This window comes from Clytia hemisphaerica, unplaced genomic scaffold, assembly GCF_902728285.1.
Source record: "Clytia hemisphaerica strain Z4C2 unplaced genomic scaffold, Clytia hemisphaerica genome assembly, whole genome shotgun sequence".
NCBI classification, from domain to species: Eukaryota; Metazoa; Cnidaria; class Hydrozoa; order Leptothecata; family Clytiidae; genus Clytia; species Clytia hemisphaerica.
In genome coordinates this window covers 802236-826903 of record NW_027103555.1, presented here as the reverse complement: position 1 = coordinate 826903, position 24668 = coordinate 802236, and the positions used below count along the sequence as shown (strand labels likewise).

At 33.5% G+C, this 24668-nt stretch overlaps 2 protein-coding genes and 1 long non-coding RNA gene across 5 annotated transcripts; 1 reads left to right on the top strand and 2 right to left on the bottom strand.

Annotated features, from left to right (window-relative positions):
- Positions 1-989: 989 nt before the first annotated feature.
- Positions 990-24013, top strand: LOC136800476 (sulfhydryl oxidase 1-like). 2 transcript variants are annotated; one of them, XM_067057135.1, is made up of 12 exons: positions 990-1285; positions 5203-5303; positions 5823-5955; positions 6071-6149; positions 6459-6555; positions 7235-7294; positions 8140-8228; positions 8850-8966; positions 9475-9604; positions 20828-20953; positions 21245-21808; positions 23331-24013. In XM_067057135.1, the coding sequence occupies exons 1-12, from the start codon at positions 1018-1020 to the stop codon at positions 23454-23456; spliced, it is 1890 nt and encodes a 629-aa protein (XP_066913236.1). In that variant the 5' UTR covers positions 990-1017; the 3' UTR covers positions 23457-24013. The 2 variants fall into 2 exon arrangements, with proteins under 2 accessions (XP_066913236.1, XP_066913235.1); XM_067057134.1 differs by lacking the exon at positions 23331-24013 and having other exon boundaries at positions 21245-23103.
- Positions 11536-12574, bottom strand: LOC136800478 (uncharacterized). Its single transcript, XR_010845713.1, has 2 exons — positions 12503-12574; positions 11536-12186 (listed from the first exon to the last, which is right to left on the bottom strand). It is a non-coding gene; the product is annotated as an uncharacterized lncRNA (long non-coding RNA).
- On the bottom strand, positions 16979-19512 carry LOC136800477 (uncharacterized). 2 transcript variants are annotated; one of them, XM_067057136.1, is made up of 5 exons: positions 19258-19512; positions 18832-18938; positions 18444-18527; positions 17864-18037; positions 16979-17614 (listed from the first exon to the last, which is right to left on the bottom strand). In XM_067057136.1, exons 1-5 carry the CDS (start codon positions 19334-19336, stop codon positions 17393-17395), a joined length of 666 nt encoding a protein of 221 aa, XP_066913237.1. In that variant the 5' UTR covers positions 19337-19512; the 3' UTR covers positions 16979-17392. The 2 variants fall into 2 exon arrangements, with proteins under 2 accessions (XP_066913237.1, XP_066913238.1); XM_067057137.1 differs by lacking the exon at positions 19258-19512 and adding an exon at positions 19086-19219.
- Positions 24014-24668: the final 655 nt, after the last annotated feature.

Sequence of the window (24668 nt, the reverse complement as noted above, 5' to 3'; positions counted from 1 at the left end):
TTTTCTGAAACCTATTTTGTTCTTTCCGCCGCATGAGTTTGTTGCTCCGTACAAGAGTGTTTATCGCTTATCGCTCTACGGCAATAAATTTTGAAATTAGGCGTAGATCTTGGTCTGTGTACAAACAAGAGTTTACCACGCACACTTTCACGGAAACTAATTTTGGTGAGTGGAAAATTAGCCACCACTTAGTGTATGGAATGCTTGACTTTCTAAATTTTTCAATTTCTTGAAATAATTTTCAGCTTTATTCAAATTTGATTCTTACAAAGGCTCCCCAGCGGTTTGCGTGATTGCGTGAATGGGCATTTTTGGTTGCGTGAATGCGTGAAAATTGAAAAAAAAATGCGTGAATGCGTGAATTGAAAAAACTTGCGTGAACTGAACGTGAAAATGTACTTTTTGATTGCGTGAATGCGTGAATCTGGGCTATTTTGTACGTGAATACGTGAATTTTCCCTTTTTCCACCGATTATGTGCAGTTTTCCCGATTTTCCAATGTTTCCCCGATTTTTCCCAAGAAATTTTCCGATTTCTGAAAAATCGGGTTATTGCATGAAACTCGAGGAAAATTTGCGTGAATTTCGAAAAAAAATTGTGTGATTGCGTGAATTGAGGGTCCGCTGGGGGGTGGGGGGTCCCCTATAAATAAGCAGTGTGTAAAATATCTTGTAGTGGAAGTTCAATATTATTATTTTTTTTGATTTTAGCAAAAATAGGGTCGGTCGGGCCCGTAACAAAACAAATTAAATTGGTCTCGCCTCAGTTGTGTTTATTTTTGTCATTTCGACAAGGTTGCAATTAAAAAAAATAATCGGGGCGAAAATTAACTAAATTGCCCAAAGTAAGAGATCAAGTGTTTCGAATGTTCGAAAAATTGTTTCCGAAAGTTCGAAAACAGTTAACAGGTACTTTCGGTATGATCTCACTCATACTGAGTATTTTGCAGAACGCTAGCCGCCATCAGACTTTTAAAAACAAACGGTTCTGCAAAATTCATAGAAGACGAAAACAAATATGGCGGTCGCAATCAGGTCTAAAAATATTATTTTGATCGCTGATTTTTTCGTAATTTTACTCATATCATCAATTAATATTAGTTTAGTTTTTGGAAATAGTAGCTTATATGATGACACTGATCCTATGGTTCAGCTCAATAACGAAACAATTTATAAGCAGCTAGAGGGTTCGAAAAAACATTGGATAGTTGAATTTTATTCGAGCTGGTGTGGGCACTGTCAACAATTTGCACCAACATGGAAGAAACTAGCTTGGCAAGTAAAAAGTATGTTCCATTATATCAAAATTTTTAAACTAGCTACTGGAAAAAATCCAAAAACATTTTGTTTGGAAAATGGGGGGGGGTCTCTAAACTTGGATGTAACATGAATTTTTTCATAACAATACCAGTTTGTCCAGTAGATGATGATACGACCCTGCCTATCTATGCCCCGGACAGTCCGGGGTTTTTTTGATGCGTGCCCGGGGTCCGTATTATTTGTTTTTGAGAGACTACCCCGGACGCCCCAGACAGCCCGCGCGGTCGCTTTTTATAGAATCGCTGACCTTTAGACCTGGATAAAATGTCCGGGGGTTTAAAGTGTGCTCGGCGATATACGTCCGGGGTAAATTTATGGCGCAAAAATTGGAGCCCCGGACGTAGGTCCGGGGAAAAAGTTATTTTTTTCAGACCCCAGACATTTGCCCCGGACTGTCCGGGGCATAGGCAGGGTCGTATGATGATGGTGTCAATCGAACGAATCGAACACCCAATCAATCGAATGTAATCAAACGCAATAGAATTACGATTCGATTGTCGAACCCAATCAAACTGTAATCGAATATAACAATTGTTCAATTGCTTCGATTACGTTTCATTGTCAGTTACATCAATATGCCTTCTTACCTGTCTTTAAAAATATAAATAAAATTAATCAGTGAAAAGGACGCGAAAAGAAAAGACATGAGAACAGTGTGAGAACAGAGTAATCAAACCCGTCAGAAAAAGTACCATTAGAAGTCATAAAAAATCAACCTGAATAAATGCAATCGCAATTCCAGAGAACTTCATAATTCCCCAAACAACATTACATTACTATGTAAAACTCCCATCACATAAATTTTACAATTATGTCAGAGTAGACCACGCTCGCCACCGAAGAGGTTTATTTGGAAAGGGTAATTATATTTTATTGTTCGCTTCTTTTTTGAAGATTTGCCGGGTTGGAAAAGTATGAATTTCTTTGTACATATTTTACCTACCCCAAATATTTAGGAGGCTGAGTTTTAAACGAATTGTCAAGTTGAAATGAACGATAAATGTATCAAGGTCTGTTTTATTTACCCCCTGGTAACTTAACAAAAGAGACTTAACTCGATGTTACAATCCAATTATTGAAAGTTTGTCTCGGCCTTTTTATAATGAGCGAGACATACGTTCTCTGATTACGCAATTTTCATATTGACATTTTCGAGGCATTTTGATGTAACTGATTGTATTCAATTGCTAGGATTGCTCTCATCTCCTCGTGCTGAACTTACAAGTTATATACGCTCATTCATGATCTGATTTTCCAATGCCTTACCGTCAACTGCTCTAACTTGAAACGATTGGTTGAAACATGGGACTGGTTGATATCTGGTCTGTATTTTCATTTACTGTAAATCTCTTTGACAACAAATTTGTTTTGATAACTCCACCAACAAGTTTATCAATCATACTTCTTCGTTCCTCTGAGAGTGCACAAACACTTGCGTGTGTTCCACTACAGATTTTTTTCATATTTCGATTTAAAAGCTTACTGGGTGCGAAAGAGAAATCGTGTATTTTTTTAATACACTGTTCATTAACTCAAATCAAATGAGATGACTTCGGAGGTTCGGTAAATGGTGGCTGAATTGCCGTCCCATGTTTTGTCAGATAGTCCCAAGTTAGAGCAGTTGACGGTATATTGGCAACCACATACACTCAAGCTGTAACAGAGTGGGCTAATAGACCTTTTTTCAAAGAGGACGTCCTGTTGAATAATTATTCAACAGGGTGGCCTCTTTAAAAAAAAGGTCTATTTAATTGCAATCAATCTTACAGTTAGCCACACTAGCGTCCCGCCAAAATGCGTATCAAAGATTAATGCTGCGACTCTCTCACTCTCTTGACTCTCAAGCAAAAAAATGCGCTGCAAAACTTCTAAAGGGATTCATGAAAAAATAACCCGGCGCTTTTTAATGAAATTAACATTTTCAAAAACTTTGAGAAATTGCCTAAAATTTGTGCCATAGATGAAAAAATTTGAGCCAAGCCAACCTTGAAAACTAATTTGAAGATCAACTTCCCAAGAAAAAGATCTACGGGGGAGGCGGAACCCACCTAGATCCGCGCACTGCCGGATAGGCTATCTCCCGGAAATTTTGCCGGACCTCAAACAATGACCCATTTACATGTGCGTAATTGTTTTACTTTAGCGTATAAACAAGGCCTTAAAAATCGAAGCGCTGTCTCTGGAATTGAATGACAAATTTTAGTTGGTTGATTTTGGCTGCTGCACGTTTTATTTTGTTTCCAACTTTTAGTTTTAATTATTATTGTCTTGCGAACTTGATTCAGGTAACTCTCATCCTTGTTGTTGAAATGTATCCTGTAGATGACTGATGTTGTTTTTTCTGAAAGCTAGATTTCCTAGTGTGACTAACTGTCTTATAAAAACATTATTGTAATCGAACTAATTGAACATAATCAAATCTCAATTGAACGTATAAATACCAATCGAACACAATCGAATCGAATATTACCCAGGAATTGGCCGTACAATTGAGACAAATCGCAATTATTTGATCACGTTCAATTTCTTTCAATTGATTCAATCGAGATTTTGGTTTGAACTTGTTCGATTGACACCGTCTGGAAATTAACCAGAAAAAATCTTCAAAGGTCGTGGCTAAGTTGTATTTGTATGAGCCTGTGCATTGACTAAAACAGGCTAGCTCTAAAGGTCTAAAACAGCATCTCTAATAACACGAAAACCAGAATATGATTCTTCGATGGAAATCAAAACTACTGTATAAAGTACAAACATCAATATGTCAGATCTAACAAAATTTATAACGGCACTGTCATCATTGACAATAAAACAAAGGATTTTCTGTCAAGAACCTTGTAAACATTCAAACAACTTCCATCAAAATGATCTGTCGTCGTCACAGCTAAATCTACCATTTCGTGCGCGATTTGAAGATTGAGACAAGAGCACCTGCAAGCAGCTTCCAGGCAGGTGAAAAATTTAATCTGTCAATCATTTTCCCAAGTAATAAAAATAGAAAATTTGTATTTTTTACTGCTCTATTCACATATATATACTGAATGAATTTTAAAGATCTTCTATGTGGCGTTTTTTTGCAAACTTCAAAAAATTGATTTTTGTCCCGCTTTTGCGGGACTTTGCCTTATAAGTGCTTGCATGCGCAGCATAGAGTACAAAGTCCAATCAAAGATCATCTGTGGATAGTATTCAATTATCCCTTTATTTTCATTTCTAGAACTTTTGCCAAAAAAGGGAAAAACAAAAGATGTATTTTTTACTGCTCTATTCACATACTGAAGTTGAAAGATGTGATGTTTTTTTGTAAGCTTCAAAAAACACATGAAAAAACTGATTTTTATCCTGCTTTAGCAAGACTTTAGCTTAAGTGGTACATTGGGTACATATACCAAATATATGCGTTTCCCATAAATTTTACATGAAGAGTTAGGGCTATACTGATGAGAGTGAATTCATCCTTGAAAGTTTCAGTATCTACCTATCTTTCCAATGAAAAAGGATTTACTCGATTAATTTTTCTTAGAACTCGAGAAAAATCAGTAAAAATTCACTCCAAAATGAGAAACTAGTAGCTCCAAATTGTTCACCTTTGAAAGATATAAAGTTAACTTTTTGAGCAAACATTAACAAAATTCCAATTTCAAACTATAACTAAAAGGACACTAACAATAGCTCAAAATTCTGCAATAAGGATTTGCAAATCTGTAAGTGTTCTTGAAATTCTTTTCTTTTTGAGATCTTCACCGTGAAAGTTAAGGCAAACTCTTATACTTTTTATAGAATTCTATTTTGAAAAATGTGTTTTCAAAAAACTTTCCAAGTTTTATTGAGAAGTTTCAGATCATGGTCTAACTAAAAAGCTTAAATTTCATACCTTTTTCTTTAGATTGGCAAAATTATGTAAATGTTGGTGCAGTCAATTGTGCTGATCAATCCAATTTTGATACCTGTGTGTCATTTGGAATTGGTGCTTATCCAACAATTAAGGTTGGTTCCCTCTTTACACTGTGTCCGCACACTAAAGAATGAAGTGCATGACAAGTCTTCCCTTGAATCAAGAATCTAATAGATATAGTTTTTTTTATAGTACCATCTGCCTTATCCAATTCCTATAATATTAATAATAATTTCAGGTCACTCTGTTAAGGTACTTGGGTTATTTGGTTGCGCTATTTGGTTTTTATTCTGCACTGATACACTTCCTAAAATTTCCAATAACATTGCTATTGAATCATTATATCAAGACCATATAAATTTGAAATCTTAAAAATTTAAATCTTTCCTAAAATGTTTTTTTTTGAGATTACTCTAGGAGTGTCCATGCGAGTAATGATGCATAAAGGCTTCAACTAGGTCAACCTTCTTAAAATGTATCTATTTTTGGCAGCCAGAGGACACTACCTTTTCAGAATATTAGCTGGCAGGTATCTATTGACTGATAAAATATTGATTAAAAATACTAGGTATTTGGTACCATTTCAATGACTTTCTGTCCTTCAACTGTAGATATACAAACCTAATTGGATCAGACCGCCAAATAAAGAGGAGGAAGATGACACTGGCAAGATTCGAGACTTTCGTCAAAAAGAAAAACGAAAAATTAAGGATGCAGATGAATCACTTGGGATTGTCTACAAAGGTTTGATGGATGTTCAGCTTTTACTTTATTTTGAGAATTGAGTTTCGATTCATTTTTATTTTAATGCATAAGTTCATAGATAATAAGTATGACACCATTCTTTTAATTCAAACAGGTGATAAAAAGATAGATTCAATCAAAAGGAGTTTAATTGATGTTATGGAAACGCAACAGTCTAAATTCACTTTTGCAAGGTATTTTTAAATTGAAGGTTTTTTTAATGGTCATAATAACAGTATATATCAAGATTGTTATCTGATTTTTTATTTATTTTAGAAGAGTATAAAATTTGAGGGGCTTAATTTTGACTTTAGTGTACGTACAACAAATTCTTACTCCCTTATTTTCTTTTGATATGTATGATGGAAAACTGTAACATCATCCCCTGAAAGATTCCTTTTAAAAATGATTTACTTTTATGCATGATTCTTCCAATATTGCTATTTCAGCTTTTCATCCTAAATAGTTTCTTTTTATATCAAACCATTTTTCTTTTCTAACAGCTATGATGAAATAATGAAATTGACTTCACCAGCGATTGATACTTACTTGTATTTATTTGTTGTCTTTGAATCTAAAGACTCTTATATTGGTAAAAATGTAAGTATATGGCTCTATGCTACTAAATGTAAGGCTTCTTTTAGGCAACTTGATCCCCTGATTACATAATAATGTTTTGTCTTTTGGAATTGATGTTAGTTATATGAAAAGATTCCTATTTGAATTGAGACATTCTTTTATAGTTCATTTTAATTGTTTTTGTTCAAGTTCATTATTTTCCATTTTCTAGACATCAGAAAAGATATGCAAAGACTTTTTTATGTCAATCTATATAAGAATGTCTCAATTCAAATAAGAACACGTTATGATTTTTGTAGTGTTTGATCAACCTTACTTCTGTTGATTGGCTTTTAGAGAAAATCTAATTAATCAAAGGCAGCTATTTTAGTAATTTGAATTAGTGGGTTGCTGATAGCAACAGTACTATAGAAGCTCCTTTATATTTTAAGAATATTTATATGAAAAGAGCAAGACAAAATCCATGTCTAGGGGTTTCCCTGAATAACAATGGGAAATCCTAGAAGAGGTCTCTTGAAATGGATAAATTTCAAAAGAACATTGCATGTGGACATGTGCGGACCCCTCCCATTTGTATTTGGGATCATCAATCGAAAAATTCTTAACCCAAAAACTTCTTGTCACAAACTGAATATGTATTAGATACTTTATTAGATATTGCGGTTTGTTCTTGACAGGCTATTATTTCTTTCTTTTGCAGTTGATACTTGATACAAGCTCTTCACAAAAAGCTATAGTTCGAAGAGTTGATTTTACAAATGTAAGTTTATAGATTCGATTTCCAAAAAAAAGACGAATACTTCATTCTTTCAGGGCATGATTCTTTTGTTGTGCTGTAGATTTTTTATACTTCCTTATTATCGTGAATAATTTTTTTGGGAAAAAAATCTGGCCTTTCCATTTTATATACAAGGCAAACATTTCAGGGAACCAGGGGGTCCCAAAGAAGAAACCCTTGCGGAGTCTAAGGCATTTTTCCATTGAGTTTTATTTGATTTGATCTGTTTTTTTTTGTTTTTTTTCACTCGTTTATTTTTCCAAGTGTTGGAAGAAATTCAAAATTATAGGTACCTAAACTAAATTTTTAGGGGGCTGAAAATTATTCCAACAGGGTAAAAGATTCTTCCACCCTTACTGTTTGAAATAAAGTAGTATTTTTCCAAGGTCAATAGAATCCTTTAATTTCCATGGTTTCGCAAAATTCGCAAAATTTCAATAGTTATTTTTGCTTGAAAAGCTTTCTCTCCCCCATGTATGAATACCAGACTATCAAGCTTAGTCAAAGAATATCATATATGTAATTTGAAGTATAAGGCATGTTTGTGTACAGAGTGAGCAAAAAACAATCAATGAATAAAATGCTGAACTACCAAAGATACTGTGTGCTTACGGTTACAGATTTTTTGCTGATTCCCTTTTTATTCTATAGAGGGAAACATTACTGCCCAAAATGTCAACTTTATATACCGAAATTCAAGTTACCAATATTCAAGTTACCAAAATATACCAAAATTCAAGTTAGTCTTTCCTCTATAGAATAAAAAGTCTTTTAAATCAATAAATGGGATTTACCGATATAATATGGTTTACTTGTTTTGTTTCCAGGAGATACTTACTAAGAAATATGATATCTTCAAGAATCCAAGTTTGGTGTCAGTCAACCTTAACAATAAGAGGGCAGAGGTATTGAAACCGTAAGTTAATCCGTCTATGAAAACGTTATCGGCGATCTAAAAAATATCTGCAATCTGATTGGTTAAAAAGAGTACAATATATCTTGTATTTTACATGTACAAAATATAAACTGACGAAAAGATGTTGTTGCATTGTAGCAGTAGCAGCAATCTAACGTCACTTTGCTTCATTTTTTCCAAAACAACAAGTGTATTTATCACCGATAAACCAGTTATCAGACATTTGCTCTACAATATGGAAATATTTCACTCGTTCCGTATTTTCCGTATAATATTTCTCATATTACACTCGCAGCTGCCGATAATTATTACTTTGTATGGATTTCTTTCCTTTATTTCTTCTCTGAGAATCTCTTGACAAGTGACGATGTGGATTTCTTGGAGCAAAAGAATTTACCTTTCTAGCATTGTATGATTTACAATTTCATAGAATATTATCATCAAAAAGTTTTCAAGAAAATTCGAAAAATTTGATTCAAATATTGAGAAATAAAGAACTAACTTACAATTGGAAGTGATTTCTTAATTTCTCGATGTATGTATTGAAAGATTCTATACTATACATGATTCAATAAGATGTTACTTTATGTTTAATCCATATGTTTGCTCCATTATTTTCAGGGACGGAGAAAAATACCTTCATTTTGTTGACGCTTTGAATTCAGTCATCAAAATCATCGAGAAAGAACCAATCAAAACAAAGGAAGAAGAATCTACAACGACACAAGAACCTCAATTGTAAGAAAACCTAGTTGTGATAATCATAAATGATTGGAGATTTAGAATTCTGTCGGCTCTATACCACTAAATGTGAGTTAGCCTAAGTTGAAGTCCTTTAAATAAAAATCAAATTTAGGGGAACGTATTACAAGAAAATATTATAGTTATGATGATATTGTGATATAAGGTACTGTGGTATAGTGGTCATTGACCTTGGTTGCTGCAAAAGCGACTGAGCTTTGATTCCCACTCGCACAGTTTCACTTGGTAAGTGAACGAACCTTCACCCGGATCAACCCATGCTATGTGAAGATAATTGGGTAGCAAGTCCAAGGTGCTAACAGGGCGTTCATTGAAAGCGTCTCTAGTTGTGAAAATAGGCCTCGATGCCTCCTGCAACTCAACATCGCAATTGTTCCTTTCAACAGAATGGCTGGTTAAGATAAAAAACAATTGGAAAAAGACTGAACTCCCCCAACAAAAGTATCACTTTGAAGTAAATTTTTGAATCTCCTTCTTTTTACAGAGTGTCAGAGGTAAACCAGTTGGACATTTTAAGTGCAGTTGGTTATTCACTGAAACGAGAAGTACCGAAGAAAGATTTGAATCGTGATGACATCACAGCTCTTCAACATTGGGTCATCTTACTCAGCAAGGTACGACATAATTTTTATTCAACCTACCTAGGAGGTCCTTTTATAAATCAACCAATGTTCGTATGTTCGTCTCTTACTTAGCTTTTCTCGGGATTAGCTCATTAGTTCTTGCTGATTTTTTGCACAAAGATGCGTATTAGCAACGCCCAAAACATGGCCGAGTCCGATTTTCGAGAAAAATATTTTTCTGGCTGAAAATGCCAGAAATCGCCTTTCTGTTAATTTTCATTGGAATTTTTCCACGCAAAAACATTACTGATAGCAATGCTCACCTTGAAGCATGATTCAATTGTCAATAAAACTGATTTTTGCAACCGGAACTTTCTATTTCTCTTTTCCCTACTCCCCTTCCCGCTCCCACCATCAACAATCAATGATGAAATTCAACGCGTTATGCAATTTCGCTAAACGCTATATTTTCTGACTGATTGTTAAATCTATTCGCCATAGTTTTATTATAAAAAATCAAAATTTATTTCAATGTAAAAGCCATCGTCAGTACAAAAATAGAATGGTAAAAAATTACAAATTTTTCTATCACAAATGTTGAAAAAATTGCCTAATTATCTACAAATAGAAATTTCATTCATAAAAAAGCGCTATATAAAGGAATCGATAAAAACGTAAATGCATATAAAATTATTCTTTAGGGTATATTCAAGTAATGCCATTTCTAAAAAGACTGATCTGACTGATTGTTTTCATTTTTCTCCTTCATTCAGCATCTAGCTTGCTGTACCTAGAATAAGGTAATTATAAACTAAAACCAGCCTATTTAGAGCAATTCAGCATGTGATAACTGAAAATGTATTCAAGAATAAATATACTAAAACCGGGATGATCGAAAAATTTATAACCGAATGGGGAAATTTATTTAGGACCTTATATATTAAAGTAATGACTGAGAATTAAACCAAGAGGCATCAACTGCCATTTAAAGTCTTTCTTACGACTCGATCAGGGATTGAACACATGACTTTTCACATGGCAACAGAATGTTCTGTTAAGTTAATAAATATGCGAGTTGGCGGGTCTTGGACCCTGTGAAGACAATCGAATATCCGTTTAAATGGGTCTAGTCTCTTTATATCTAACACCGAAGACAACCAACTATCATTGGAATAGAGTTTGTAGATAAATCAAAGCATAAGAGTTGCAAAGACTAGACATGATGAAATCAATTTTTTTCATTTCGTTTTTACTTACTGGCAAGTTTTATGGAACTTTTATGAGCACTTTTAAGTTTTAGTTTTCTATTTATTTCATATTGTACTTGCGACATTTGGTAAACAAACATATAAAACAAAAAGGCAAAACAATCATGGCTGAATTGGATGTTTCTGGTGTTGTGCGACTGGATACATGATTTTTCTTCGATCATTTGGTTTTCCTAAGTGGCACAATTTTAAAATTATTTATCTCGCAGGCGTAAAGGAAGTTGGAATTAAAATTGAAAGTTGAACATTTTTTGAATAAATAGTCTCTTCAATAAAGAATAAATAAATTATAATAAATTAGATATTGAATTATATTTTAATCCATAAAATTATCTTACAAAACTCTTGATTGCATAAATAAATTCTTTTATAAAATAAAAAATAATTCATAAACAATAAATAGAAAATAAAAAGATAAAACTATATACAATATGATGTACAAAAGTCTCACGGAAAAAATCTCTGTATAATGATGGTATAAGTCATGGTCATAAAAATTCCTTGATGAAAATAAAAAATAAATATTACTTAATTATTAAATTATTAGTTTTAAGTCATAATCATAAAAGTTACTTAATTAAAATAGAAAATGGATTAATATTAAAATTATAATTAACATATATTGGACGATGAAAAGGATCTCAGGCCATCGATGTATATGGCGTTGTTTTTGTATATTTCTTAAAAACCTAGTTGCTTGTATAAGTTGTGATGTTGTTAGTTGATGTTGTGTTGCTTCCAAGGATAAACCAATGGGCGCGGTAAGCGTTTTTACGGCAGGGAACTACCACTGTCAACCTTGTGTGTTGTCCTGTGATGATGTGTTTGCAACTGGTGTTTTTTCTTTGAAAATTCGATTCTTATTCATGATGAATTAGGAAATTTTGTACAACTTTTGTCCAGTTTAAGTTTGCCACTACTGGCTAAAACCGGGTTATTTCCGTAGAAAACATTACGTCATGAATATCATGAATATAGAGTTTATAATATATGATGTCGATTTGAGTTTTGTTTCCATGGTGGGAGTTGTTGGTCTCTGTGACTTGTGTTCTGGGCCAACAACATCCCCAAAATGAGTTCAGGGATACACACAGGTAACTCCAGAAGATTATCATAAATATATAAAAAAAGTAACGTCAAACTGTTGGTGTCTTAATATCTTGTACTCGACATCTGGACGATAAAATCTTCGTAATAATGTCGTAAATCGTAAAGAAATTGTCGTAACCGCAGAAGGGAGTTCAAACAGCTCGCAGATAAGGCTTGTTTCTTGAATGCTTCTTTTAATTTGTTTGACAATTCTGAGGTTTTACTCTCGATAGATTTGATTGTTGCATTGGTTATGGTTCGGCGCTCGCGCATATCCTATGAGAAAATATAATTTTTGTTTAAAAGCTTTTCGAATGGCATTCTCTGTTACAAAAGAAATAACATAAGAGGTTTAAAAAGCTGCTTATATATTGCATTTTGATGACAACAAATAAATTATATCTTTCTGTCTATCATAGAAATATCTCATTCTTGCAAATTCATTCCTTATCTTTTGAAAAGAGAATTGCATTTTTCTAGGAGAGATGGAAAATATCTTTTTCAAAGGGATGATTTCGGATACTGTTGGGCGTGTTGGCGAATTGGTAATCTTGAAAATGAAAAATAAAATTATAGGTATATACTAACTAACCTTTTGAAATGTTTTGATGTTATCTATCTGATCTTTCAATTTGTTTAACGTTACGTATTTGACGGTGTTTACATCGTCATACTCTACGTGGTTGATCCTGATTGCTCGCAATACCTCAGAAAATGTTTCTAATGTGACCCTCTTAATATCAAATCCAATATAATAGTTGATGGTTGTGGATCGTGTTGGTTTGATTGTGAATTCAATGTTTTCTAAGCATTGGCATTTCTCAGGATACTCAAGTTCAGAGCGATGTTTAGCCTGTGGAAATAAATTGTTAGAATTTAGCATTACAACTGATTCTCTCTAATTCGAACCTCTACTATACGAATCTTTCTGTAATTCGAACTAAAATATTGGGGGATCAGTTGATTAGTTACTTTCTATAATTCGAATCTTTCTCTAATTCGAAGTAAATATTTGGTCCCTTGAAGATCGAATTAGAGAGAGTGAACTGTATTACATATGGAGATCCCTTTTTTATATTAGTTAATTCTATTTAGAAATAAATTTTACAAATAGGCCAATTTAGTCCAAGTGAGAGCTGTATCCCTTGTTCATTTTCTTTAGAAGTAGAATGCTGCTTTTGAATTAACATATAAGCATCGTTTGTGCTGGAATCCGATTTCTATAGAATTTTCTATTGGTACAAAATACAGACTCTCTCTCTCTCTCTCTCTCTTATTCGATCTTCAATATAAGAGAAAGATTTTCTTCGAATTAGAGAAAGATTCGAATAACAGAGAGTAATTTAAACCACTTTCCAGCTTAGGGGACTAATATTTTAGTTCGAATTACAGAAAGATTCGATTAATAGAAGTTCGAATTAGAGAGAGTTGACTGTATATCCAGTAGATCAAGGATAAATGATTTCTATAGAATGTTTCTTTTTTTACTCACCAATTCTTTTGCAACGACATAAGTACTGCTTGGTATTTCATTTGAAGCCCCTTTGAATTGACTTACAATCTCCCGCTTTCGTTTTCGGAACTGGAATTTCTTCACTTTTTTTCCTGTGCACGGTGGAACTATGATAGAAAGATAACATTCATATAATCAAAATTTAACTTAATTGATTGATAAACAGGCTATTAATGATGGTGATGGCTATTAACAAAAATCATTTATCATATCAGTTCATTTCTAATTAGGACATTTTCTTATTGTAATAGGAATTAGTATCGATAAATTTTTTATATCCCTGATAATCATTCTATAATAGGTTATCAAGCCGTAATTAAAGACCAACTGACTTTTAAGCATTGTATTGAGCCTTGTATAGATAGACCTTGAGGGTTGGGCTAGTGTTTACCAGGATCTTAAAACGTCAAATATTCGAGTTCGTGTCATTCGGCCCTGGCACATCCAATCGCCACATCATAATGTCCACCTGATGACAGGGTTTAGAGAAATACTGAGTTACTATATATGCCTCAAGATTGGTTAAGAAAAAAGAAATTAGTCACTCACTTCCAGCCGCTACGATAAGCGATAAGACTAGCACTGTTTTCATATCCATGTCTTCGACTCCTTTATTTCGGCTAACGTTTGAGCTGTTCTTCTTCTATTTTGTTGGTCTGTTTCATCCAGTGCTCTTTGAAATTTGATCTTTTGGCGTCTTCCATTGCTGGCTTTATGCTCTTCTGATTGTGCTCTTCTGTTTGTGGGAATTCACCAGTAGTCCTTCAATTTTCCCCAACATACAACATTTCTGTACTATACAGCTTTCAATTGTATTATGCTAAAATGATGCTCACATTGATAAAGCATCATTCCCCTATATTTTATTAGAACACGCTGAATAAATTTTATGAATTTAAATAAATTCGATGATTACCTCTGCTTATAATGAAATTTTGTAAATGTCAATCATTATTATTGTCAGTAAATTTTTTGACAATGAAAATGCTGATGAATCGGGTTTTTCCCATGATAATTGACCTAAAAAATTTTGTTATTTTTCTAGAGAATAAAAGACGAGAGGCAAATTATAGGAATTTCAGTGTAGGAACTTGAAAACAAAACTGATTTTTTCTTCAATTTTGATTTGACCCTTCTTGAGCTACCCATAGTCAACATGATGACAAAATCAGAAGCATAACTTCCCTCCCTTGATATTTTCGTAAATTCAAGACATGATGTACTAGGTATCTCTTCCAAAGTAGGACGTTTAAGATTCGATCGTTTCTTTGTAAGACTGATAAAAACTAATTACCTTTTTCATAATTTCTTATAAAGTAATGGTCATAAGGATCATTTAAATTTTCCAGTATTGCAAAGTGATTTTGTAGAATAGCCCAGTTTCGGGTAATATGTACTGTCTTTCGGACAGTTTCATGTGATCTTTCATCACCCATAAAGACTGCTGTTACATCTTAAAGCTTTTCTGAATGTTCGCTTGGGAAAACTCATCTCCATTTGCATTCTGGGAATGTCCGGCTTTCTAGAAGAGAAAAATTTACAGAAATTTCACATGATTTGTTGAAACAAAACAAATTTTTTTTTTGAAAGTTCGGTTGACTAATTCCCATTTCAAATTTTGCAGTCGGTTATTTTCGTCCTTTTCAGCCATGTGATTTTAGCGAGAATTCTCGGTGTTTAATAGAAGGCCAAAGTCCATTTAATGATTTTTACTAACTGATCATTACGTAATGTTCTCTTTGACACCCCCTTCTCACAGACCCGGTAGGATTTTTTCATCAAGTGGGGGGGGGGTGAAAATAAATGACTGAAACTCGATGGGGGATTGATATTCTCATATTTTTTATGACTGGGGATTTCAATTATTTTGTTTTCAAGTCAGAAAATTCAGTGGGGATGGGTTTTTTCGATTATTTTTAGTGGGGAAAAAAATTGGAGAATAATTTATAGTAGATACTCGAGATATTGAGCTTCAAAAAGCGCAAAAACTGGACAAAACAGCTGTTTCTGGCTGAATAACACGGTTTTCAAGGGTTAATATCTCGAGTTAGGTACAGAAATCACCTATACTTGCAATATATCTCTAATCTTAATTTTTTGAGAGCATTCCAAAAATATACAACAGGTCTCCGTTTTCTCAAGCTAAAATTTTCGTTAATTTTTGACCCTATGATTTTTGCCTGAGACCGTCATATTTGTCCGAAAATCACACCAAAGTGTCCGAAAAAAAATTGGAAACATTGAAATTCGGACTCCTCTATAGTTGTACTTTCCAAAAATGTATAACAAGTGCTTTGACTAAAAAAATCGAGCGATTTTACAAATTTCCCCCTACTATTATCACTTGGGACAATATTATGAAGAATATTTCCAGTGGGAAGGGGTCCCAGTGGGTCTGTTAGAAGGGGTATTCGAAAGGAATCTTTCTCAAACTGTATATTTACCTAAATACGCGTCCCAAAATAAAATGAAATGTTCATAGTAGGGCCCTTCAAAAAATTTGAAACTAGACTATCACCATTTCTCTAATCTAACGCGGCGGCCGATAAAATAATTATTTTTGAGGTCCTGCGCTAATAGAATTACCGCATTAGAAATTAGAGGAAATTTTGTAAAATTTAAGCCATGAACCAATGTCGATTCTTTTGTTTTGTAAATTTTATATATTATTTAGGGTTTGATATTGTCAACAAGTTATAAAACACTTTCGCAGAATAACGACAGCATTTTTTATGGTCTGCACTTATAATTAGAGGAATATTTGTTGCAATCGGGAATAGTTTGAAAAGTTCTTGTATTAGTATTTAGAGGAAATGTCAACCATAACTGGTCAAAATTATAATGATTTTTCGCATGATTAAGTGGATGGCCTAATTTAGGAAATGACGGTATACTGATGATATTTGACAAAGCCTGTGGGCTAATAACACTGTTATAGAAAGTTTTTTTATGTTGATATAAGTAAGAACGCGCGTTACACTTTAAGGGTAATGGGCTCTTCCAGAAATTGTCCGTACATGGGGGTGATTGTCCATGTGACCAACTAATGCTTGTCTGGGTGGTTAGACCTGCTGTCCGGGAGTCAAAAGTCACAATGTCCAAAAAATGTTATATCCCCTCCATCCCTCGTATTCAAATGTTTTCTGAAAAGCCCAATACAATACTTGAAAACTGCACAAATTTGAGGGTCAGATTTCAGAAAATTTCAGAATTTCTGCCTCTCACGTTTCTCTAAAAAGCGTGTAAACGTATGTTTACAAGAGTGACAGGTATTGGATATTTTGAAGGAAAATGAAATTGATTATTATATATCTAAGATCGTTTGATTCATATAAGACATTAATGAGTCGGGTTGTTCCATAATATGAGATAGTGAGATAGAATATTATAAAATAAATAAATATAGAAAGATCTTTACAAATTTCATGATTATTTGTATGTACAGCCTTAAAATCTACGATAATATAAATAGTTCTTCTTGGAAATTTTAGATATATAAAATAAAATCTTGAATAAATATTGTGTTTTACAGTTTCATTAAATTAAATATAGCAATAAATAAATATCAGTAAAATTTTAGTCGCAATTATGGTCGTTAGTATAAAAAAAGGTGAATGGCAATCGTTATCTTTCTGTCAGTATTCTAAAAATTATTCGATTCGGTTTTATACACTGGTACGGTGACTGACACTACACACTTGAGTCTCTCTGTTGCAAGCCAATCATATATAAGTTAAGTTTTTTTCAAGTTTAATAAATAGATTTTTTAAATCCAATAAATTAATGTAAATTAAATTAAATCAAAATGAATATCAAACAAATATATATGAAAATGTACATTTGTATAAATAAATAAGTTCTATATTTTTAATTCGAGAAGTTAAAGTCTTGGTCAAAATATTTAGGTTATTAAAAGCTTTCATTGGAAAGGTGTTACGATAACGAACTAGGAAGCCCTAGGAAGGATTTCTACTCCTCCAATATTTTGCTTCGCATCTTGTTCAGTACCCAAAATAAATCCTCGTAAAAGCATCGTAAATCGTGCAACAATTGTCGTAATCTCGTAACCGTGTTCGAACAGCTAGGCGATGATGATTGTTTCTGTAGAGCATCTTTGAATTTATTTTTGAAAATGTCCAGATCTTTGCTTTCTTCTTTGTTCAACCTGATTAACTTTGTGTTTTGATAGCTCTGTGGATAGGGAAAAATACAAAGTCACTCAAAGACTGATGAAATATCCCATACATTACTGTTAGATGCCTTCTTCATTGGGATTTAGAATTATATTCTTAAAATCAATAAATGTGAAGACAGCTGGAATTATTTCAAAGATATTCAAGTTAACAAGCGTAAGGTGTTCATTAGGGATCTGAGAGTGCCTAGCTTCAGTATATTTAACAATACAAAGTTTAAGAGTTAGAAATTGTCTGAGCAGCTTACCTTTTCAATGATGTCTTTAGAAAGGGTATTAATTTGGTCATACACTATGTAATACACGCTTTGGACAATCTTTTTTGTTGTTGCATCTAGATTAGCAAAATTGTTGATTCTACTCAGTTCACTTTTAAACACAGCAAACGTGGTTTTTGTTGTTTGCAATCGTAGATATTGAGTCTGGAAAAAATAAAGATCGGTAAAGCCCATCAAAAAATGTTTCTTATTAAGGGTTTTGACATAAAAATAAAGCTCGGCACTTCTTCTAAAATTAAAGGTTTTATTTTTACATAAGTGTTCCCTTTTCATATCAGATACATATTTCATATCAGGACAGTGTCTGCCTATTGTTATATTATGCTAATATAAGTAAAAAATGTTTTTCTTTTCCTCTTGCTGAACAATCTTACTCCACATCTGTGTCATTCCAACGTCAAAAAGCTTGGGAAGTAAAGTTGATGAGTAAGCAAAACTGTATCACTCTTATTTACGAAAAATATTGTCACTATTTAATGAAATCCAAGTTTTCTAATGTCAGCATAAAAGCAAGAAAAATAAAAAATTCTATTTTTTAATTGTCACTTACTCTATCATAATTTGCATTGAATTCTGGGAAGGCGACTGGTTCCAAACAAGCGCATCGACCAAGAAAATTTGAACTTCTACTAGCCTAAAAATATGAAAAGCTTTTATAAGATCAGTGATTCTTTATCAGGACAACTTGATTTTTTTCAATTAATTACTGTGGTAGTTGGTTGTTTGTGCGGTATGCACACTAATAATTAAGAACACATTTATGGGAGAAAGAAGGCTTAAAAACGCCAAAATTAAGGATAATTTAAAAGTATGCCAAAATTTGAAAGATTTGAGCTCAAGCAAATTAACAGTTGTAAAATAATTGGTAAAAAGATTTGTATAAGCCTGAATTTCGTCCTGAAAATAAAGAACATGATAGGAACAGTCATGGGTCTTACCAATTGGAAGTTGTATTTGGAAAGTTCTTGTGTTGACGATTTCATACCATCAGCCAAGTTTTTGAGATATCCTTTCAACACTGATGAATCACATCGGATGTTGTTTGCTATGATCAAAATCTATCATTAAATCATATTCATGTCAAACTTTTTAAGAAACAAACCCTCAAAACTACCAGTCTTTTCACATAGAGTATTCGATTCTGTCATTGAGCTTAAAATACCCAGAAGATAAGGAAATCATTTTCACAAACCTGCAATCAGCATTAAAATCGAAATAGTAACAAAATTCATTGTCTTCACTCCGATATAGGTTCAAGCAAAATTTCAAATTCAATTCCCTCGAACGATGTTTAAATCCAGTAGTTTAAGATTTTAAAGATTTTACATGTTCATACCTTATCTTTTATACCATGTTTCACTTACTTTTCCGTGTGTGGGGATTACAAAATAAATGGCCATGGTAAATTTCCCCTTTCCTCATTGGCTTTGGTAATTTTGCCATGTCCTTTTAGTTCATGACAATGTCTTTTGAGTAGATCAGGAGTGCTTCTTAGAACTACTAGGAACGGCCACTCTTTTGACTTTCAACTTCAAGCACCTCAACACGACTTCTAGTAGCACGACTTTCATTTCCCCCTTATTGCACTGGATACGCAACTCTGAAAGTTTTATGTAACACAGCAGTTTTATATATAAAGTAGTACATTAAACCTTTTATCAGACATATGTAAAACTAATCAGATTAAAATATGACATCACAATTTCAGTGAGTTACCTTAGCAACTTTTTTAGAATGCACTTTTGTTGCATGAAGCGGAAATAGAACTGATACGCGGATTAAAACTTAAATTCATTTTTGTATCCATCATTTTTGTAATGATGAAAGTGTTGATAGTAATCTATCAGATATATTTAAAAAAATTCCTCCTTGTGGGCACTACCCTTTGAGAAAAAAGGGTAAAACGAAATGTAAACTTTTATGTAGGAAATGCCTGATCAATCGCTACGGGTGCCCAAGGTATTGGTTTTTCCTCCACGGAGATTATTATACAGCTTTGAACTTCGTACTTTCGGCCTAGTTAAAAGTTTTTTCCCCGAGACGTTGTAATACTTTGTTGTACAGTATACTAGGTGTTGTATGATAACACGATAATTGCTGCAGGGTAATAATCAGTTTATATGAACTGTACATACCCTTCATATTTTCTTAACATGCAGTCTGTTCCTCTAAAGAATACTGCATTGTAACGCGCATGTGTAATTTGTCGCTCTTTAAACCATATGTAGTTAATTCCAGTGATAAAGAAAGTGGACGGCAAAATTTGTCGTTTTTTATGAAATTTGTCTTTTTGTCTATTTTCAGTAAATGTAGGATTCTTTAGATAAACCCCCTCCATACCCTACTTCATTTTCTAGTCAGCTAGAATTCTAGGCTACTGGAACCTTGCCTCTCATATTTTTACCTTACTTTATTTTGGGTACTTCGAATTTTAAGAAATGATTCGCAAAGCCCATCATCGCGAATCCTGACATCTTTGAGTTTATTGACCATGGTTCACCTTGGTTCTTTACACCGCAGATAAATCGGTGTTTTTGGTTATCTCGTTCAAGTTTCCCCCGGGGGGAGTACTTAGGCAAAATGGGTGCCGGATATGTGCGAGCCTTAAGTGTCCCTTTTTCACACCTTCGAAAGTCTCTCAAAGGGGTACGAAAACCATTTCAAAGAAAATTGAGTCTCTGTAGTAAGGGTCCAAAAATCACGAAATTCAAAAATTTCCTCTCTCAAAGGGTCGTGATTTTCCAAAATTTGGACAAAAATCAAGTGAAAATGGACAAAAATTTTGAGAAAAGTCTCTCTAAGGGTCCCAAAAGCGCCAATTTCGCCAGGGCCGATTTTCGATTTTTGGCTCGGACATATCTGTCACCTCGCAAAGCTAGTACCCTCGGGGAGTTCTTCCCTTTTTAATAATTTATTGCCTTTATTCTTTCACAGTGTCTTCCTGCCCGGTTACCATTCAAGACGTTTCTGAGGAACATGGACAGAGCATTGAATGAAGTACAGGACAGTCAACGTATGCTCACCACAACTGATTACATGGAGATGTTAAGGAAATCTCAGGTTGGTTTTAAACAATGAAAGAATTTTTTCTACTTATTAGAGCAGAAATATTTTGATAATCTGAGAAAAGTCGCAAGGTTCTTGTTCTACCCCCTTACTAATTATTGATTATTAAGCTTTTCCTACTTTCCATTCCAAAGGTTTATTAAAGCAAAGATAAAGTCGGACCAGGTCTTTGAAAGTTTATAGTTTTGTAATAAATTTTCCAAACCAAATAGAATAAGATGAACACAATCTTTCGCCCCCCCCCCAAACAAAAAATCATTACTCGCTATAATTCAACTTTTACAGGAATCGGCAGATTTTGCGTTAATTGAAGACCAATGGGTTTCATGCGCGGGAAGCAAATCATGGTACCGAGGTTTTCCTTGTGGTTTGTGGACCACTTTCCATACATTAACCGTCAATTGTGCTGCACGTGATCTATCACGCATATCCGGACTAAACGTCCTTATCGGTATCCGTGGTTTTGTTACCCGATTCTTCGGCTGTGTACATTGTCGGGAGCATTTTGCAAAGATGGCAAAATACATTCGATCTGAGGTCCAAACACATGATGATGGTATATTATGGCTATGGGAGGGTCACAACAAGGTGAATGCTCGATTACAGAAGGATGCCAGTACTGATCCTGTCCATCCAAAGATCCAATTTCCACCTCCATCAATGTGTCGCGAATGTAGATCGTCAACGACACCGGAGGATACTATTAAGACTGGGACGGGTAAAGAGGAAACCAAATGGAATAAACCGGTCCTTTTGCATTTCCTTAGAGAGCATTACAGTCCTGATAATATTCGCGTTAAAGAAAGATCGCTCGCCAGTAGTCCGGATATCGAGGAAGATACTGACCAAGTACGTAAAAATAAATTCACCTATCGTTCATTCTCAAAAGGAGGCTCTTCTTCTCTTTTTCGAATTGGGATGTCTCGTTTCGATACGAGCCTTTGTCTCTTCTTATACATCGTCGTTATTTCTGCACTTATAATTCTTTATCTTTATTTCTTTCGCATGCGTCGAAAGAAATTGTACAAACACTTTGTTTAGTTCTTGTTCTATTATTTCTAATTCATTATACTCTCACTTTATTAGAGGGACTACTGTTATTAATACTAGGTATGTCATTTTTTAAGTTTCATTACAATTCAAGCAATTGAAGTAGGCAGTTATCAATTCGAAAAAAAACAAAAGATAACGGTTTTCCAAAAAAAGCGGACGAATTTTTAAATCATCATCATTTGTTACGAAATATTATGACTTTTTTACTCAATTATTCAATCTCCAAAACCTATTCAATTATCTTGGGAATTCGATATCTATTGATATTCTAAGCCTAGTTTAGATAATGAGTTTTGAAGATTTTAATTTTACGTCCGCTTAATTTGGGACACACTGTATATCTTGAGTTATCTTAATCTTAACAAAATGAAAACAAGGCCCGTCATGCTGCTTAGCATCTTGAGAAGACATTTTTTAGTTGCTTATAAACACTCGTTCATAATTTCGGTTGCAACTTGATAATGCATTGATAATGCTTGCTTACCTTAAGGGAACTAGTTTTTGTGGGAACTTGGAAATTTTTTGAAAACTTACCTCCCGAATATATTACGACTTTTGACCCCCCCCCCCCGGACAGCAGGTTTAACCTCTATTCTCTCCGCGAAGGGTCAAATTTTGGAAAGAACTTATTTTGGCGTGCTATTCTGCCTTATTTGGAGCAGATTTGATTAGTTTAAGGAGTTATTTTGGCAAAATGCAAAAAAAATTAATTTAGCGAGAACTTTTTTTGACATGCTATTTTGCCTTATTTGGAGCAATTTTGATTAGTTTATGGCACAATCAAAAAAAATTTTAGCGAGAACTTATTTTCTTACCGGTTTATTTAGATAGGGGGTGTTTAATGCTAAGCAGATTAAACTTTTTCATTTTTGACTATTTATGCTTTAGAAAAATGACATTTTTATATCCACATTCTTCAAAAATCTAAACTTTATTCCCTCCCATATATAGGAAGGGCGTGGTTGATGCATTTTATTTTTTCAAATTTTAAAAGAATTGTACATTATAGAATTTACTAGATAAAGAATCAACTAATATTTATTTTGTTCTTCTTTGGGAAAGATTAGAACTTAAATAGGCTTTTAAGCTAACATCACTCGTTTTTAATTTGAAGACCCTTGAATTGAAAGTCTATGAAAAAACGGATAAGACGATAAAAGTATTTAACCCTATACTAATATAGTTTATAGTAAACCCCCTCGGTGTGTTTTAACCTTTAGGATGTGTCATGGCTTGTTTGAAATAGACTTCAATTCATGGGTCAACCATTCCAATTTCAAATAGATTTGTAACATTTTCTTCTTTCTTTATCTTATAGCAATTCATACGACACGACATTTACGATAGCGACGACGACGACAACGTAACAAATAACACGTCATTAATACTTAAACACCGACGCAGGCGTTCAACTCACTTTATAACAACATTAAATCTACATTAAAATTAAATCTTTACATTAATACCGTCAATTGGGGTTACTTTCATAAAGGGGTAACATTCGTCATTTAGAACATTACATATTTTCTGGTCCACGTTCTTTTTATAAGAACATCGAAAGATTTTTAAGCCTTCGGAAGTATTCTTAACTTTTTAAGTTTTAAGCCTAAAATTGTTCTGAATATGTTTATATTTTCGACATTTTATCAGTATCCATTTTCCTAACAAATTGGTGTTTTAGAGTCCACAAGCCTTAAAATATTCTTAACTTATTCTTAACATCTCATCGGAGCCTTATGTCCATATGTTCTTATAAAAAACGTGTATTTAATTCAGAAGTCATTGCGTGGTTTTATACAAATCTGGAAACAAATTGCAGACCAGGAAAACCACCTCAGAGTTCACCTCTCGTAAAAAAACAACCCTAAATTGACGGTAATACACAAACAGAACCAACACACCACACTAATTACATGTTATATAGATTTTAACACAAATACACGTAAGCATTCTAAACGAATTTAAACATCATAATCATAATTTTAAACAATAAACTCAAATACATCGATAATCTTTATCTTTTTTGGTTTGTATAACTTTTACGGCATTTTAACCGTCTAAGTCGCTCAGTGTCGCCAGTGGGAATCCATATCTCCTTAACGAGTTTATATAATGAAGAATGTATATAATAAGAACATACTAAATATGACGTGGTACTTTTTCGGAACTTGATTGTTTTTCCCACAAGTCCCGTCAAATGCAGAAGCTTTAATAACAGGAAATTTAACTCAGATCTAGCTCAACAATAGGTATATATTAAGGTTGTACGCATTCCCTCCGATATATTTTGATATTAGGGATGCGTATCGTGTATAAAATTCCCGTCCAAGAGTTACTCCTGTTTTTGTGTTCTTGAGTTTTAGAAACTTGATTAGCAGGTTGATTAAGAAGTTTATGTGAGTGAGAAATCTTTACATATCATTAATAATTTGAATGACTAAAAGTTAATACAATCATTGGATTTCTGAAGCTTTTTTAAGAAAATTGAGGTATAACTCTCGGACGGGAATTTTACACACGATTAGCATTCCCTATATCTAAACATATCAAAGGGGATACTGCAGCTTAATATATATTGAAAAAAATCGAACAACTGAAGTTCCAATCCAACCGGTGTTGACGTGATTTGGGTAAGGTGATCTAACGCATGTAACTT